We start from the raw sequence: 19,713 nt of genomic DNA on the forward strand, positions 1-19,713 counted from the left end.
TGGCATGCGTATGAGGCCATACATCATAATTCTATCAACTACTGCTTGAGCCAATGCAAACGTCTCTGTATCGGGGTTACACTTATCTTCTTTCATAAATGCTGCAGCCGAAAAGATTAATTACGTGTATGTAATCGTAATCGTAATGATCGTGCCATTTTTCCTGTTGGGCTTGATAACAAATGTTGAATTAAGTTAATCATTGATCCAAGTGATTATAACCAATGAAAAAAACACACTCGCTTATCACACTTAAATGAAAAAAAATGGAGACACGATTGACCTTTTTAAGATATTGTCACGTGACATTGTTATCTTACACAAATCAGTGATTATTGATCACGCTAATATGAAATTGCCATCAGAGTTGTGCCGTTTCTTGTCGCAAAGTGTCTTTAATTTATGTATATTCGTTATTAGTTTATTATTTCACACATGAACACGTTTTGTACAGCATGTACTATTTTGTCGTGTGTGTGCCTGAGTTGATTGTGTGTACGTGTTTCCCTGTGTCTGCCGCGCTGTGATTTTCTATTGGTGGGTTCCGGGGCTTCTATTGACACGTGATTGGCTTTGCTGTGGGTGTGTATGGGCCGCACGGTTCAGTATTGTCGATTATCATTGGCCATCGGGAATGTTCTACGCAATTGGGCAATAAGACCTACTATTCTCTTTTGCGATTGGCTGAAACGGTTGTCATCGCACAAGAATGCGGAAGTTGTGTAGTCTACTGAGTCACCGTCGTGTCAGCTGATTCTCTTAGAGTGAGTAACTTGATTTAACTTTTAATATACGTAACTTGACAGTAAACGTTGCGCACGTGACATTTTGTGGGGTTTCGGGCATGTGTTTGGAAACTTGAATCAAGAGCTGCTTTGACATGTGCGTGTGCCGAACGATCAAAAAATATGCAGCCCTTGTCAACTAGTACACGGGGCCGGTAACTAGCTTGATATGCTAACGTTTGCAAACACAGCCCACCTCAGTCATATACTTTGACTTTGTCTTCTTATCGTCTTTTATCCGGTTACAGCGGGTCAGCTTCTGTATGAAATGTGCTTTCGCTTTCTCTTGACAAGTCTATAAACTCCACACCGGTTTTTACACGTTCACACCTGTTGTTTTGTCAATGGTGAGAGCACCTGAGTGACGTGCTGGCATAACGGAATTTACTACATTTATGAGGTAAAATTGTTATGTCTAAATTGAATAACAAAATTTAAAGGAATGCGCATTTACCTAACCAACTTATTGCAAAATGTGCCTTGTTTTTATTGACCCCCCAATTTGTAGTGATCGACAATGAAGAGTTGTTATGAAATGCTTTCGCTTTCGGAGTTGACCTATTTATTTGGGACACAGAATAAATCGCATAAAAACCGTGGCTTAATTTTGGGGTGAACTTGATTTGAATGGTTTGCACGTGTGGAAGTGTTGGGTTGGAATTCCTGTTTGGAGAATTGCGTGTTTCTCCTGTGCCTTGTTACCTGCTTCATTCCACATTCAATACATTTAAAGAAGAAGAAAAAGCACATTTAAAGACTCATGTGTCTGAACCTAGTGACAACGAATTCTTGAAAATGGTTGGATGGATGGATGATACTGTTTAATTTAATTTAATTTAATATTGAGGGCCTTTAATTAGTACGTTTGTTATGTAATTTTTTTTGCCTGAAATACAGGCCTGCCTCACATTTATAAGATTTGGGGTTTTCTCTTTTCCAGCCTCTTCTGGCACACAAAAACTTCCTCTTAATTTCAAGTACATATATCTATATTAATTGATGACAGTGTATTGTGTGAACAGGTGGTAGTTTATGCGCCTGTCAAAATCAACCCATGATCCTATTAAGGACAAGTGCTATAGAAAATAGACTGATGGCTCTAATCCAGTCCATTTGTATAATTAATTAAGCAACATTATTACAGGTGAGGGAGTGATGTGCTCTATACGTCATGCATGCCTTCAACTGACCAAATCAGCTGAGATAGAACATCACTTCCTCTTGTGTGATACTGCTTAACTATATGATGTCAAACTAAAACGGCAACAAGTATATCAATAGGCAAGAGGAGGTGCTTTATTTAAATTTACTTTGCACAGTGCAAAATGGTAACATTTGTGTGAGTTACCATAGTGAATGCAGATATTTAATTATTTTTATATGCTGTGTGCAACCTTAGTCCATGTCGGCTAAGAATTTACTTTTGAATTGGAAAAAGACATCAAATTAAAATGTTTGATAGGCTTGTTTAGGGCATTGCTGATTGATACAAAGTTGAGGGGTTTTGATAGGCCAAAAATAGAGTTGGCCCTTTTGTCTGAAATGGACTGTACAGATGCATCTTAATGAACATGAGAAAAAATGACTATCCAAAATATGCACGTAGTATAGAAAATGGTAGAAATAGTTAAACACACTGGGAATTAATTTTCAGAAAGTGGGTTCTGAATTGTACTTAATTACTTTATTTTATTTATATATATATATATATATATATATATATATATATATATATATATATATATATATATATATATATATATATATATTTATTGTTTATGTAATTTTCCAGTTTCTTGATGGCGAATTTACTCAAAGCTGTATTCATCAAAGTTCTAAAAAGAACGCAAGTATTCCACTCTTTTTATTGGATGTATATCTCCTGTTTAAAACTCAGAATTTGAGTTGAGCTACTAACAAAGTTTTTTTTTTTTTATATGAATGAGAGGCACCTGCGCATAAAACAAACACATTAGCCAGATGCAGAACAACTTGTTGATGAATGTATACAAACAGCCAAACTTAAACAGAAAACCTAGAAATATGTTATGAGTATTGCATTGACACCACCCGTTTTGCATTGTTGCTACGCAAATTGCGTTCATATGAACAGCTTGACTGCATGTGACTTTTCATGGTCCACTTACAATCCAGGGCCTTTCCTGTTGATTATTGAGTCATATGTGGAGGTGAGTTGAATGGCCAGTAGCACTGCTTCTCTCACATTGGCAAAAACTGGCACCGAAAGAGTGGGAGGGAGGCCAGAGGAAGTACTAGACACAAGGAGAGAGGGAGGGAGGGAGGGAGGGAGGTGTGTCATGCCCTGGATTACACCCAGTGTGTGTGCGGGCGTGTGCGTTGGGGAAACTGCAACGACTGCCACCTTGCATGGCATTGAGCTTTTAACTCCAACCATTAAGTTGCGGAAGGTTTTCGGCAAACACGCTTGGGACGCAAGGACTCTGCGCTTGAGCGGGGGGTAAGAAGTTTACTTTTGAGTTTTGGCATGTTGGGGAAGTAGTTTAATTTTTTCCTCTCTGTGGAGCCGTGTGTAGAAGGGGGGCGTGTCTGAAGGGGAGCGTAGGGAAGTGAGACAACAGCTCTGCTGTGCGCAAAAAATGTCGGCTTTAAAAGTTGTCCTTGTGCTCGGTGTGTTGCTTCCAACATAACGTCGATGTCAAGGTGCCAAAAAAAAAAAGTCAACAGTGTATGTTATGTCTGGCTGCCTGTGTGTATTACTGGTCAACTGATCTGTTGTGCTCACTGCTCTGTCCAACTTCAAACTCAATATAGTTAACCTTGCCAACATGGAACCCTTACAAACGATGCAATCAATGTTTGAAGACGCATGATTTAATATTAAGCACTCAAGTCTTAAATTTAAATTTGACATTTACATGTAGGGGGCTGGGTTTTGGGAGTGCCTTCACACCAATTGAGGGTGAAATTAAACCAAATCAGCATTTTACTACTACTACAAAAAAAAGAAGAAAAAAAAGAGTATGCGAGTGAGCCATTCTGCAATGTTTGACAGCGGTGACTTTGTGAATGATAAGCATAGCTGCATTGTTGTCAGGCGCGAGAGGAGTCAGCCAAAAGCTGGACAGAACGTGCTAGCTTTCTGGATTGACTTCATTTGAATGTACAAATATTTATATTTCAAAATAGAGGACATATAGGCCTAACAGAATATGCTCACTTCAACATACTTCATTGGCACATACCTGACACCAAAGCCCTCTTCGGCCTGAACCCCAAATCGGTGAATAGGCGAGGTTCTCAGCGAGTGTTCCAAAAAAAGATCAACTCGCACATTAAATCACATGCGCGGAAACCCAAATCATATGTTAGTTAGTTGACCCGAGTTGAATTTTCATCCATTGATTAAAAAAACAACAAGTTTTTTAAAGTAGAATAACTGCATATTTAATAAACACACTTCCTAATATAGCATATTTTCTCATCAGTGCGACTCTTTAGATTTACAGTGGATGTTGTTGTGTTTAATGTTGCTGCTGTGACGACTACCCTAATTGTGCCACTTGACAACAAAACATCCGAATTGCATCACTTGAACAATGTAATTTAGCCTCAATTGGTCACTGAACTGAACTCTCCTTTTTTTTCCCCCTTTTTTTTTTTGAGCCATATTTCACATTCAGCAGAATTGTCTTTTGAGTTCTCATTTGTTTGACTTTCGGCAGTTTCAATGAACCGTATAACCTTGCTGAATACTTTTATCAGATTGCCCAAACCTCAACCTCTCGCTTTCAATGTCAAGTGTAGCGGTTCCATATTCTCTCAGTAGCAATCCAGTTATGAGAACGATTTGCGGGAGCACGTTGTCATGCAGTTGCAGGCATCCAGTTTTTGTGTTGGGTGTGGAGTGTAAATGTGGAATTTACTCCCTTGGCTCCTGCCTTTAACATGCGTTAACCTGCACATCTCTCTGCAGTACTGGATGTCCCGTTTTTTTTACGTGAACTCGCACCCATCTCTAATGACTGCGTGTAGTTTCCAGCAGCTAATTTGTATTTTTAGCGCAAGTTTGTATTCGGCATCCGCACGCTGTACTTTAGACCGGGGAAGGGCCACTTTTCAATCTAGCTCCTTTGCAATTGCATGCACACTACTCAGCCGCCCACGCACAAACATCTTTCCGCACACACCCACTGTATCTCAAAGTTTATTTTTTTTCCTATGTTGGCAGGAGTTGTCAGTGGCAAGGCCAAGCCCAGTAGACAGGAGAGGAGGAGAGGAGAGAGGAGAGGGCGGGACGAGGAGCACCCACGCCTACTAGCTTCAGCATGGTAAGCCAAGGAGGAGGTTGGTGCGGGTGTTTGTTCCAAAAATTCTTCACCATTAAAAAACAACAACACAAAACCATTTCTGGACGCGGTGCCCTCAAACAGGAAGTGGCGCTCCACTCTCACATGCCCAAGCAAAATGCACTGTGTTGTTGTAACATGCTCAGCAACAAGCTGTACTCCTCGAGATCCAGTTGAGTCAGTGCGGCAATATCGCATCCATCTCTTAGCACATTTTAGCCAGGTGAGTTGTTGGCCGAGGTCCCAATGAGGGATTTTGTTGAAATACAGGAGTTAAGGTACAGGCTTATTAGAAAGAATGTGCGCTTAATTAAGAAAAGTGTCACATGTCAAAAGCATATTTTGAAGCTGCAATTTAAAAGACTGTTGTGTTTAGTTTTTATTAGCTTGATTTGATCAGGCAGTAAAACTGTGACGGAGATGATCACGGCTGGAGTAATTGAGAAATTGTTGTTCTTTAACTCATTCACTGCCATTGACGGCTGTAGACGTCAAAAATTCATTTGAACTATTTCTATTAGTTAAACATTTTTTCCACTTTTGTTAACAAGAGTATGAAATCCTAGGGATAAAAAGTATTGTACATTTAGAACATAAATAAAATTTGTGATTAATCGTGAGTTAGCTATTGAAGTCATGCGATTAATTACAATAAAAAATTGAAATCGCCTGATGCGGAAAAAAATAAAAGATTAAGAAAAATTCAGGGCGTCAGGCAATTAACATTTTTAAACGTATTTAATCGCATAACTTCACTAGTTAACTCACAATTAATCACACATTTCATATCTGTTCTAAATGTACAATTTAAAAAAATCTAGGTTTTCATACTCTTGTTAACAAAAGTGGGGGGAAAAATGTTAAACGAATACAAATAGTTCAAATGATTTTTTTTATGTCTATAGCATCAATGGCAGTGAATAAGTTAGTGTCACTAAGGAACTTTTCAACCATAATAAAATATTTTCATCTCTTCTGATGAAACATTGACTTAAAATTAGTTCTGGGCGATATGGAAAAATTCTTCTATCACGGTACAGGCTATTTTTTATCACGATAACGATATGCCACGATATTTTTTCAGTTCTTTAAAAAATACTACAACACACTATGACTTTTACACACTATGACACACTATTTTATGTCTAAGTGACATTAACTCATTCACTGCCATAAATTCATGTAAAAAAAAAGTGTTAAAAATTAGGGCAAGAAGCGGTTATTTAAAAAAAAAAATTAATTAATTGCATGACAAATGTTATATCTGTTCTAAATGTACAATATAAAAAAATCTAGGTTTTCATACTCTTGTTAACAAAAGTGGATAAAAAAAAAAAAAAATAGTTCAAATAAATTTTTGACGTTTATAGCCGTCAACGGCAGTGAATTAATTAAAAAAAAAAAAAGAAGGAAAGAAAATATTATTAAAAATTTGGGGCGTCAGGCGGTCAAAGTTTTTAATCGTAATTAATCTCATGACTTCAGTAGTTAATTTGCAATTAATCACAAATTTCATATCTATTCTAAATGTACAATAAAAAAAATTCTAGTTTTTCATATTTTTGCTAACAAAAGTGGATTTTTTTTTTTTAACTAATAGAAGTACTTGGAATAATTTTTTAACGATAATAGCCGTCATGGGCAGTAAATGAGTTCAACAGATGTGGATCAAAAAACGCATCCATGTTCCTAATTTCCTCTTTGAAAGGAAAAGCCTCATCATAAAAAAGACAAAAGCCAGTTGTCCTTGCTTTTTTCTCAGCCAGTACGGACGGTACGTCAAGAAAGAGCTAATGATGACCAGATGAGGCACAAAATATTGCGAGAGACTCGTAGGCGCTGCTTCGATTTGGCACAAAATGGTGGCTGCGGGAGGGAGGATATGTGTCCCAAAGTTCCGGTCAACTGGGTGGATAGAATGCAAACGTGGCGGGCCGCCCAGCGCTTTGCTTTTATGGGGCACACAATCAAGCAGTTGGTTTAATTGACGGCGTGGCTGATGAGCAAATAATGTGCCCGCCCAGGCATGTAAATGAGAGAGCACAGGCTTTAGTTTGTCCAGGGTTAGCCCTGTCCTGACATTCTACACTACCCTTTAAATATGTAGCTGCACTTCAGGTGGGTTTGGAAAGTAGAAAGCAACATTTGAAATCTTTTGTTCTATATTCCAGATCAAACACAATCCTTTTATGAAAAGTGCGATATCCATGAACTACCGTAATATCACTTGTGATCATTTCCCTTCTCGGTTGTCTTGGGTCATTTTCTTTCAGGTGGGATTAGAAGACATTTTGCTCCATTGGTAATAGGATCCTTTTAATCCAGTCTTGTGAAGCAAGCCATTAATTGCTTTCCAGCTTTCAGTGATCTCGCCAAAACAATACGGGGAAGTATTGAGTTCATATTGTTTTCCACTCGCGCTGCCGTATTGTAAGGACAAAGGTGTTATTTTATCCTGCCTGGAGTTAGAATGTATGGTAACGCTACCCCTAAGCACTTAAGATTTGTTTTGCTGGCCTGCATGAGTCGCCCGTATGTTTAGTGCTGTATATTTTTGTCCGCCTATAGTTCATTCTCAGTCTTTGAACTTAAGCTTCGAACTATAATAGTTTATAATAATTTCCTTGGTTTTTTGTGTAATCCATTTGAGAGGTAACGCATCCCAACATAACCTCCTTGGTAGAGGTAATATGTTAACCGGGAATTCATCCTTGAATGCTTAACTAAAACTTGGGTCATATCAGGGTCAGTGCAGTTCTTAGCATAGGTCAAGTTCTGCAATTATTGCAGCAGCCTAACTAATTTGTAATTTGTGGAAAATGTTCCAACTTGTGGCTTCATTTTGTAAATGTTTTACAGAGACTTGCCACTTTAATGTTGTTAGAAGCCTCCTTGTTAATGCATGTTCAAAATTCAAGTAAAAAAATTAACCAGGAAAATCCCATTAAGATCCGCAGATCTCTTTTCCAAGGGAGTCGTGGCCAAGAGGCGCACTAAAACACAACTCAACATTACATGCAGCTAAAACAGTTAATTCAAAACGGCAACAGTTTAATGACTTCATTTCCAGGTCCTTTAAGTACAGTGATGTCTAGTGACAAGTTCAGGGTGTACCCCGCCTGTCGGCCATTATCTAGGATCCAGCTCAACCGCGCCCGAGGAAATATGGGATGGATGGATTATGTTTCAATAATGTTGACTTTGAAAATCGAAATTAATTAGATTTTTAGATATATTGTCTAGGAATGTTCTATACCACTTTTTTAAGACCGAGTACTCAAGGCACTGATACTGATACAAAGTAATCATACCACTAGTTATTTTGATACATACACCCCCCCCCCATTTTAAAGAAAGACATGTATATCTCAATTAGGCTTGGGCCAATATTAGATTATGATGATAACCGTGAGCAAAAACATTGTGATGTCACGGTATTAAAATTACTGCTCTAAAATGTCAGATTATTTCCCCCCCTATTGAACACAAATATTCAATTTTTAAACAAAATAATATAGAATTTTTGGTACATTAAGAAACATGTACCATGTTAAATTTGAATAAATAATATTTCTTCTGTTTGAATTCTTCTTAGCAAGTCGAGGGCGCACTCTAACTGTAATTGTTTTTTTCTTGTAAACTGCAAAACATCCAGTACATTTATTACAGATCTTATTTTCATGTAATTTATTTTGACAGCAGTTCCCATTTTGTCAATGCTGTATGCACACATCGGACATATGCTGCATACTGTGTGTTACATAATGTGAGGTCATACAGTTGACTGGCGAATGGATGTCACGACTGCCAGTGCAGTCATGGGATGGCGACAGATGAGGTGCGGGTGTCCCCCTCTGGTGTATGGGGCAATGTAAGCATCATTGGAATATTCTGACCTTCAGAATTAGAATATTGTGTGGCTGAAAGCAATAGAGTTGAGGTACTGTACTTGTCAGCCACATTTTTTAGCTAGGGGACACGAAGACGTGATGTCTGTAGAATGCTGTGTCACCGGACCTCTCCGCATAGTCACTTTCCTCGGCGACCCCACCCCTTCCTATCCACTGCAATGTAATCCCCCCCCCACAAATCACGTGCTATCAAACGATGTGCCAGTGTCCAACCAGGGCGCTCTATTTATCAGGATGGGTTTCTTCTTCTTTTCTTTTTCTTTTTTTGCGAAGCACAGCCTCCACTGACAACTGCGTGCTTCATCATCAAGGCAGCACAAGTCGGATGTTGCATGCTCAGGTGCCGGAGCGTGCTCTGTGCGCCGGCGCTAGTGTGAGCTGTACCTTGCCTCGTTGCTGGGGGAGCGGCGTATTTATGAGATGTCGGTGAAGGGTGAACAAGGCGCGGGAGTGGGGGAGGAGGGAAGAGATGAGAGGGAGACTAGAGGAGAAATGTGAGCATGTGAATATGAGAGAGATAGAGAGAGAGAGAGAGAGAGAGAGATGTTGATGCTAATGCAGAGGGCGGAGCTTGGCTGGCATCTCTCTCTGCCTTCCCATCTCTCACTCTCCTCATGGTTTTTTCCCTCCGTCCACTTACTACAGAATAGGGAGCATCTATCTGCAGTCTTCTCGCCGCTTTTACTTTCCACTCGACTCGGCTGACCCAGTAGACTGCTGCCCTTTTATTTTTTTATTTTATTTTTATTTATTTTTTTGTATTTTTGACGGACTATCGGGCCTCTCTCTCAGCGGTCTTGACACATGGCTACGAGGGGTGTGTGGTGCGGCGCGGCGAATCCCTGATTTAAGAGCCGGGACCGGCGTGTTGTCCTGCAGCACTCCTTGAGAAGCGGCGAATTAGGTAGGGAGTCTGGTGGGGGAAGCGAAGCGGAGGGGTTCGTAGTGGAAGACGGTTGAGGAGAAGAATGATGGTGCCGGCTCCTCGTGCGGTGGTCGTGCTGCTCCTCCATAGGCTGCGTGTCATCCGAGCACAGCCCCACGTCACCTCGACATGAGCGTTGCAGGAAGAGCATCCTGCTCCATGCTCAATTGCTTTGTAAGTCCTTTTATTTCGTCATTGCATGAATTTTTTTTCCAAATCCATGACTTTGGTTTTTGATGTGCATTAAACTGCACCTCAACCTAACATGCTAGTGGGCCTGCCTGCCAATCACTACGGGGAGGGAGTTGGCGGGGCTGCTCGATACACGCGAGTGCCGCAGTTATTGAGTAACCGATGCAGACTCCATCTATAAGTGTCTTGTCATGTGAAAGGTGATGATGAAAAAGCGACTTTTTTTGTTAAAAGCCGTCACGCCACTGCGTCGTGTGGTGGGGACCTGAGCTGTCAGCTCGCTGTTCCTGATTGGATGGCAGGAAAGCCGGTGGTTAAAATGTGTGTTGCTCAGATGAAACGTGTTGCTCTGTCAGCCTCGGTGTTCATGAGTGTGAAACACTGCGGTACGAAGCAGAGTTTTGAGTGTCGGGATGTACCAAGCTGTTGGTGACAATGAGGGATACAGAACAGGTGGTTCACTTAGTTCCCATCTTTGGGCCTGGTGATGAAAAAGCGGAGGAGGGCGAGGAACAGGACTCTTGCTGGTCTTTCTTTAAATTTCAGCCTTCTGCCATGAAAAACGACATAAATATAAAAAATTGTTTGCACATTTAGAGGAAGAATATTAAGGAAAATTGAAACAAATGGCAAATAGTTGAGTCTCTGGGAGTCCCCGCCCACCCATCCAAGTGTGAAATTGAACATTATTTTTTATCGGTTTGTTTTTCTGATTTGTGACTTCGCAATTTGTCAATGTGCCACATACATGCAAGTAATGTATGAACATCTTGCTCCACAAGTGAACGTTTTATTGTCTTTACAGGGACTTTCTTTCTTTCAGTGCACTCTGTGCTCCGCCCGCGCAAAGAGAAGTCGCTCGAGTTGCAAGGTTCAGCCTCGTCCCCCCTCGTCCCTCCTCTCACTTGCATGAGACATGGCTCAAACTGGCTAATTTCAGCGAGGCAAGAGTTAGGGTGGCTATAGTGTGCTACAATTGTTTTGTCCTTGGTGTATTTTGATGGAAGCATGTCACAGACGTGATTAAAACACCTGGAAACTCTTGTAAATTATGAAGTGTCAACATAATAAGAATGTTCATTCACATGCGTCTTCCTGTAGAGTGGAACGTGATGCAAGTTGACTTAAGTCGTTCTGATTTGAAAATAGTTTCATAGCATCGCAAAGATAATGATTTTGTTCCCAAGCCAAACTCTTGCCATTAAATAAAAATAATAACTGTAGGGGCAAAGGTTTAAGTAGCATTGCGCAATACCTTGACAGACCACGTAACAGAGAGGGAACATAACACAGTTTGACAAAGGGATTTATATTTTTTTCAGAATCTTAATCTTAATTCATGGATTTCAATCGTAATCAGGTGGCTGAATTAGACGTTGTACTGATTTTATTCACAATTTTTTGTCATAAATGCAATGTTGAGACATTGTGGCCTTTTATAGACATGTTTGTTTTTAATGATTTTACTTATTTATTTTTTACCTTGCTGCCCATTGTTACAAATTGAGAGAACAGTAAATAGGAGATTGGCTGCTCAAAAGTACATGTTGATGCCTTTGTTACATTCATCCAAAAAATATTTATCATGCCATAATGATGGTGAGAAGATGTGGGGGGGTTTTTCTAGTGCAAAATAGATCAAACAACAGAATTGAGCACTTCTGCAAAAACAAATGAAAAGAATACAGTGTGTCATATAGAGATGCCGTTGAACAGCAACGCTAATTTCCTCAAGGCAAAATTGTAGAATAGAAAATAAATTAAAATCTCAGGAATGTAACTGATTAATTCATTCAATTCACAGGGAAAAAAAGGTATTTGACGTTTTTAGCCGTCAATGGCAGTGAATGAGTTTATGTGATTAAATACAAATGTTCTTGATAATGAAAAAAAAAAAAAAAATGAAGCAGTGATTAGAAATAATAAATGCTCAACATTAAACCAAACTAATGGCAATAGTTTTGGATGAAGTAATAGACATTTACATTGACCAGGTTGAAAGAAAGCATTGGTTTATTTCTGTGACCACACACGAGCAGCCATTTCATTTCACCGTTTTATGATGCTTTTCAAGCGTCTGCGGTTCCGCTGAGTCATCAGTTCTTCTTCCACGTCACTGACTGTATAATATATTGTCCGTGCCCTTCTAAATGGATGAACACTCTACTCTGCCTGTGTTCTCGTGAAATTAGGATGTAGCATATCGCTCTCATCGTCACCGCCTTCGCAGTCTGACTGCTGCTATAAAACATCTTCATTGACTTTTTCCACAAAATGCTTTCAAGACCAAAATGATAGATTTTTCATTGAGCTGGGGAAAGCATGTTTAGGTAGCATGGTACCCTAGTGGTCTGCCTCACAGTTCTGAGATTCAAGATTCTAAAATGTCCATCGGTATGAACGTGAATCTGAGTGTCTATGGTGTATCCCAATGTTAACTCATTCACTGCCATTGACAGCTGTAGACGTCAAAAATGTATTTGAACAATTTCTATTAGTTTCACTTTTTTTTAGTAGTATGAAAACCTAGAAATTTTTGGGTACATTTAGAACGGATATAAAATTTGTGATTAATCGTGAGTTAACTAGTAAAGTCATGCGATTAATTACGGTTACTAATTTTCTTTAATCTTTTCTTTAAGAAATAAATTAATTAATTAATAATTTATTTGTTATTATTTTTTAAAGAAAAGATTATTAAAAATTAGGTGCGTCAGGTGATTAAATATTTTTTTATTGTAATTATTCGCATGACTTCACTAGTTAACTCACGATTAATCACAAATTGTATATCTTTTGTAATACAATAAAAAAAAAGAAAGAAAAGTTTTTCATACTCTTGTTCACAAAAATGGAGAAAAAAAAGTTCAAATTAATTTTTGACGTCTATAGCCGACAATAGCAGTGAATGAGTTAAATTCAAGTACCGTGACCCAAATGAAGACGAGTGTAAATTAATGCTATATAAAAATATTTAGTCTAACTGCATAGTTTGCTGGTCGACTTTGTTAAAGTGGAACAGTTTGTATCGTATTTTTCTCAACCCCGGTCTCCATTTTCCTCAGGTCTGCTATGCAGTCGAAGTTATGAGACTGTAATTGGACAGAACCTTCAGTACACTGTGGTCTATGAAATATTTATATTGCCAGTGAAGGGCTGGGCAGTGTTTTGGAAAGATTTGTCATGCTCTGTCCTGGTGCTTGACCCATTAATGTAGTCTGCAACACGACCGGTCAATGTTCTGGTTGTTCCCCAATTTCATTAGATTTTTTTGAAATCCCGTTTTTCATATATTCATTTGCCCTTCTTCTGCACTCAGCCACCCCTTTTTTTCTTTTAGATTAGATCGTCCGCCTTGTTTATGAGCAGAGCAGCCTTTTAGAAAATATGCAGGTTGTATATTGCACGTGATTACAAAGTAAGATATGTATCAGATGGTATTTGTCTAATCTGCTCATAAAGCCTCAACCAGATATAGTCATCTTTTGAGTAAGGATTTTTTTCCCCCTCTCGAAATGCTATCACATCAAGCAATTGTTGTTGCCACGACAACCAGACACTTACTCTTGGAGCCTGTGCAAGATTTTTGTTTTGTGTCCTCTTGCTTTTGTATTACAAGGATTATTTGATTTTCAAATATATATATTTTTTTCAGTTTTTATGAAGAATACCGGTGCATTAATCTCTTCACTGCTATGCTACATCAGGCCTGCAAGGCTTCAATTTGTAACTTGGCACCGTTGTCGGCGTATCAAGACATTAAATGTAGTAGGGGATATTTGAAAAGCGTAATTTGCTTATATGCACATGCCGGTCAGGTTCAGCGCTTTCATTTGTATTTGGACGAAGGTGGGGGAGGGTTTGCAGGCTAACAGCAGTGACGAGGCAAAAAACTTGCGCCCGGGCCAGCTGTGCTCCATATTTGGGAGACGGCGAAGTCTCTTATTCTTTAATCTTGTCGTACTGAGGCACCTTGCCTCTGACTTTGTTGTTCGCTGTCACTGATTATGTTCTCATCTTTTGCTTGACTTCCACCGTGGCGTGTGTTGGACGTGCTTTTGTTAAAATACCCCCAAGGATCACACTCACGGTCCGACATTATTCGACTGTGCTGGACCACCCAAGGTTGACTGATGCTGGCCTGACTAGGCCACCAGTTACAAATTTCATAAATCAACTACATTCTTGCTTTTTTTTTTAATATCTTCTATTCAATAGTTTGACTTTATCTACTTCAATTGATCATTCATCCTTGCTCTTTTTACCCCGCTGTGCACATTCCATCACCCCATGCTACGTACTTGTGTGTTTTGGCCACCAAGCCGACATGTTTCACGATTTCATCCACATTTAGGCCTACATGTATAATTATTAATTGTGTTAAAATATTGTTTCTGGCAGAGCCACCACACGTAGACCTTTTGTTTGCTTTATTGTTTTGACATGTGTGTCATCGGGGGCGTGGCTTGAAAATGTCAGATCGTCGCTCAGCCTAGCTTACCAAGTTAGCAGCGAGAAAGCGTTGGTCATTATGTTCAGAATAGCTCACTCACAGATGCATTTTCAGAAAAATATTTGGTTGTTCATTGCAGATACTCTCGAGACCCAAATTCAAAATGCCAATTTTCCTTTAAAAGATCTGCTGTAATTGCAAGACTTGAGCATGTCAAGTGTTAATCAAAACTTAACTTATGGTTGTCAGGATATTGCATCAAAAATCATGACTGCCTAATAGAGCCAGAGTATGCAGTACTTTTCTTTTTTTTTTCCCCCACTCTGGTATAGCATCAACTTTTTGTAAGTTTTTTAGGTTGGATTTCTGCTTTCTCGTGGTCAATGTTTAATCACTTAGGCGGCGTTTGTGGGGCAGTAAGTGCATATTGTGAAATTTTCGGCCGGCGTGGTTTCCACATCAAAGGCCAAGCAACCCCGATGGACACTGAGAATTTATTAACCATATTTGATTTTCACTGACATTCCTTTGCGCAATTACCACTCTTTGTGCTCCATTTGTGTTGCAGTGTGTTTGTCTTTATCGTTACTTTTTAAAGAAGCTGTGGTCTGATTTTTATTTTTATAGTGTGTCAACTTTAAATGATGACATTTATCTCAACTTGTCTTTGCAGGGTGAAGAGGGGCCTCCAAGTCTGGAGTATATCAAGGCCAAGGATCTATTCCCCCAGAAGGAGCTGGTGAAGGAGGATGAAAGTCTTCAGGTAAATAGAAAAAAATTTGGCCAAACCCTTGACAAACACTACTTTTTAAGTGCAATTCGCTTGGTAAACACTTTTAGCTACATTCCTGTGGATTCAAATTGATTTGGAAGGCAAAAAAAAAGGCACACAAACAACGCTTGCCTCTGCTGAGAGTCCTGAAAGTGGAATTAAAGTCGAAGAATTTCTTTGCCGTAACGTTCCGTCTACCCTCAATTAGTCTTAAACACGGTACTCTGATTAATAATGCGTTTGTAGACGCAGCACAGTTAGCCGAACCTTTTGGGCATAAAACATAAAGTCTGTGTGTAATCCACTATGACAATGCAATTGACATACCATTGAACACGTAGGCCACGCCTGCTTAAGTGCTACTTTCTTGACTGGCACAGTTTTCCTACTGTATCCACATTCGCACCGATGGGTCCGTTAATCTATCAATGAGCAGCAAGTCGGTTGTTGCACTGTGGTTTTCCTTCGTAAAGGGCGCATAAATCATACATTTAGTTTTGCCTGCAGGTGGTTGTTGCACACACGCAGGGACATGCAACGGCATGGAGATAGGCTATAAAGATTACAACAAGATGATCAGTGGGAAAGGTCGATTATGTTCAGGTAATTTGATAACAGGATGAACACATTTATTGCTTTTGTCCGTGTGGGCAATCAATACGCACGTGAGCAATGTAGGATCCTATTTTAGGTTGCATTGATGTAATACTGTTAATAATTACTTTAATTCTGTAGAAGTTCTCCATGAAAAAAAACCCAACAACAACAGTGAAGCAATGTGCATCCGGTCTATTAATCAAATGAGGCACAAGTTTCTCCCCAGCAGAAAATCAGTTTCCTCACCGAATTGAAATGCCCGTTTTAAATAGTAATTCAATGAGAGCGCGGGAACCAATGCAGTCGAACATCATAAATCAAATACCTGATGGACATCTTGTTAGGATTTTTGACACGATTTTTTTTTTTTCTATTTAAACTCATTTTAAGAAATAAAATCTAAATGGAGAAACCGTGGCCTCTTTAGTTATGAGTGCCCAAATTTGCGGGGTTTATTTATTTATTTATGTATTAGTTACGAGCTGTCGCACAGTCTGTGGGGTTCGTGATCGTTTTTTGATGATATCCTAAATTTGAAACGGCCAATCAAACATGCCATGTTGTATCACATGATCTTTCACACTTAATACAACTCTCTCTTTCGCAACTTGCATTGCATTTCCAGCTATAAAGCTGTTGCTTGTGTTTTTTTTGTTTTTTTTATAACAAAGTGTACCCGTTTGTCACCAAATGCACCGATATGCTTCACTTCGTACCCAGTTTTCTTTAATCAAATCCAAAGTCAATACATCAAATGAGGTCGAATATCATTACTATGCAACAGGCTTTTGCTATTACTTGATCATTTTCATTTGAGGTGTTTTTTTTGTTGTTTTTTTTAAACGGGCCTGATAATGTTGTTTCACCCCCCCTTTGCACATGGGCTCTCACATGGTCTCTTTTTCCGTAAAGGCACTTCCACGACACTTTCACTGACATCTGAGTTTTCTTGCAGGCAATCCCCCACTAAATATATCGTTTACCACACTCTGCTGCCTTCTCGGCTGTGATGCATGCGTGCAGCTGTGCGCGCATACTTGCACGTTCTCATTGGCCGCCTTCCTCAACCGGAAGTCACGACTCACAAGCCGCTGTTATTCATGAGCCTCTCTCTCTCTCTCTCGCTCGCTCGCTCATCACTCTCACTCGTGCTTATATTCTCACTCACTTTTTTTTCTGCTGCCGAAGTCCTGTGGAGGACATGTGACACTAGCTTCTGCTGCACTCGCAGGCTATCAGTGACTCATGCATCTACTTTTGGAGTGCAGCTGGTTTAATGCTGTCAGGCTGTACAACATGTTAACGATGGCACTCTCAGCAGGACATCTTTGGCGTGTTGAGTGGCACAGAAGCTCCACATTGTCATTTCTGCTGCTGTTGAGTCGATACTTAATTCGATTGGGCTTCATCTCTCAACTTGCACAATGTTTATTTTCCAAACTGCAAATTTAGTTATTTCACCATCAACACGGTTAGACCCTTCAGACATTTTTGCTGCATAGTGTTTAAATGTTTTAGCTGTACTAGGGATCTGCAACATGCGGCCCTGGAGCCACATGTGGCTTTTTAGTCCCTCTCCTGTGGCTCCCTGTGGATTTCCAAAAATAAAAGAAAAATAAATGTGTTTACATATTTTAATTTTTTAGATAAAATCTTGTTTGAATGAATTGATTAAGATTAAAAAATAATAATTAAATATTTAAAAAATGTCAGTCCACATTTTTAAGTTGTCAAAGACGAAAGGGAGACAAAAAAGTTTTAAATATTACCTATAAAAAAAAAAAGTGATCTTAAAATGTCCCAAAAAGAAGAGGAAAAGTAGAAAATTACCACAAACCCCTATGAAATTGCCAAAAATGTTAGAGGATTGAATTTAAAAAAAGGCAGAAAAGAAAATGTTTGAAAGTAAACAATGTCCAAGAAAAGTTTGAAAATTGTTTTGTTTTTAAATACCCGAAAAAAAACATTTAAAATGTCCAAAAGCAAAATAAATCCCTAAAATGACCACAGAATTGCCCAAAGAAATCTGAAAATTGATAACAAATAATGCAGGAAAAAAATGTCCAAAAATATCTAGAAAAGGTCCATAAAAGGAAGAAGAGAGGCAGAAAATTGCTGTATGTCCAATTGTCCATAAAAAGTAAAAAAAAAAATTGTTATGGTGCAGCTCTCCTTAGCTATTGAGCCATCAGTACATTAGACTAACTTCAACACACGCTTTCGTTCATCAAAATGTTCAAATATTTTGCGGCCGGGGCGGCTTTTTTGTTATTTATTTGGCCTTAAATGGCTTCTTTTGACAGTAAAAGTTGCTGACCCCTGAGCGAATTTTATTAAGCCAAGGCCTCCCCGCGTATCTGCATCGCTGGTGTCAACCAGACTACTTCCTATATTCGTCTGTTTCTGTATCAGTGCGCAGAGAGAGTACCATGTGTTCCAATTCCCAAGTTAAGATGCATCCACATGCACTGCGCGCACACGCAATGCAGATGCCACCGCAGGTGCAGTGACAATTTGATACACTACAACACCACATTTATGGTCAGTCTTTACAACAATTGTGGTTTAATGTTTAATCCAAACTCGTATTCCTGTCTCCTTGTGACTTGCCTCCATGATTTAAGTAAGACGGCGCTATTAACCCAGTTGGATGAAGTTTTTAAAGTGAGCTTGATTTTTTTGGATATGTTGCAGTAATCCCCCCCATCTGCTCTGCTGCATGTCCTCTTTGTCATGCATCAGTGGGTCTTCCCTTTGCGTGACTCGGCATTGCATGCTAATGCGGGACAAGCTAATGCGGTCTCACCACCAGCCAAACGGCGGGACTGGGCTTGCAATCAGTAGTGTATCGTCGCAAAATGTTAACACGGGAAGCCTTATTGCTAGTCCATTTTTAACATTAAATACCGGAATATTGACGTCGGCATAAACATTGCCACTTAGAACCTCGAGTTGTAAAAGTTGTCTCTTTGTTTCTCTGTGGAGCACATGTTGATGTTTTGTTCCTAAATCTGTGCGTGTTGTCCTTACAGGTCCCCTTCCCAGTTCTTCAGGGGGAAGGGGTAGAATATCTTGGCCATGCAGATGAGGCCGTCATTGCCATTTCTAACTACAGACTCCACATCAAGTTCAAGGAGTCTGTCATCAATGTAAGTCCACCTCAAGACTAAATCAAGTAAAATAAATTTTAAAAAAAGACATTAATTATTACTTTCTTCACAAATTCAAGTGTCGACACCGATCAGTGACAACATTGAAGCGAGCGATAATAAACGTCACTTATTGTTTAAATGGCACATTCCATTGGCTGCCATCAGAAATTAATTGACTAACACACTTTAATGTAGCATATTTAATAGTACTGTATTTGCCAAGGGCACAAAAAAAAACACATCCACATCCCCCAAGAGATAAGACGCCCATATTACTAATATATTTTATAATTTTATATAGGGATGTATTTATTTATTTTTAGATATGCAAAGATTCAAATAAACTACAAATAAAATGGTAACAAATGTCTCTACATAACACAGATTATCATAATGAAGAAAAACGGGTGACTTTCTGCTTTGTCAAGGTCTGATTTGTGAACATTAAGATCTTAAATATTGGATTAGAAAAATGTCAGTTTACTATCTAGCTTGCTCTTGTTTTGGTTATGAAAGTGAATATGGGATTAACTCATTCACTGCCGTTGACGGCTATAGACGTCAAAAATTCATTTGAACTATTTCTATTAGTTTCACA

General features: G+C 39.1%; 1 protein-coding gene across 5 annotated transcripts in view; it reads left to right on the forward strand.

The window, feature by feature from the left end:
• Nucleotides 1–700: 700 nt before the first annotated feature.
• Nucleotides 701–19,713, forward strand: part of mtmr4 (myotubularin related protein 4) — a 34,301-nt gene continuing 15,288 nt past the window's right edge. For 2 of the 5 annotated variants that reach the window (XM_086098727.1, XM_086098728.1), the window contains exons 1-3: nt 9,321–10,123; nt 15,268–15,357; nt 18,996–19,112. In XM_086098727.1, the coding sequence (XP_085954853.1) occupies nt 10,079–10,123; nt 15,268–15,357; nt 18,996–19,112 (252 nt within the window). In that variant the 5' untranslated portion in view covers nt 9,321–10,078. Of the gene's footprint in view, nt 765–3,130; nt 3,265–4,995; nt 5,096–9,319; nt 10,124–15,267; nt 15,358–18,995; nt 19,113–19,713 lie in introns of those variants that run through there. The other 3 variants (XM_086098729.1, XM_086098730.1, XM_086098731.1) reach the window with 3 other exon arrangements.

The sequence above is a fragment of the Leptonotus elevatus genome, chromosome 16 (assembly GCF_054856555.1).
Source record: "Leptonotus elevatus isolate MCC_2025b chromosome 16, RoL_Lele_1.0, whole genome shotgun sequence".
Taxonomy (NCBI): Eukaryota; Metazoa; Chordata; class Actinopteri; order Syngnathiformes; family Syngnathidae; genus Leptonotus; species Leptonotus elevatus.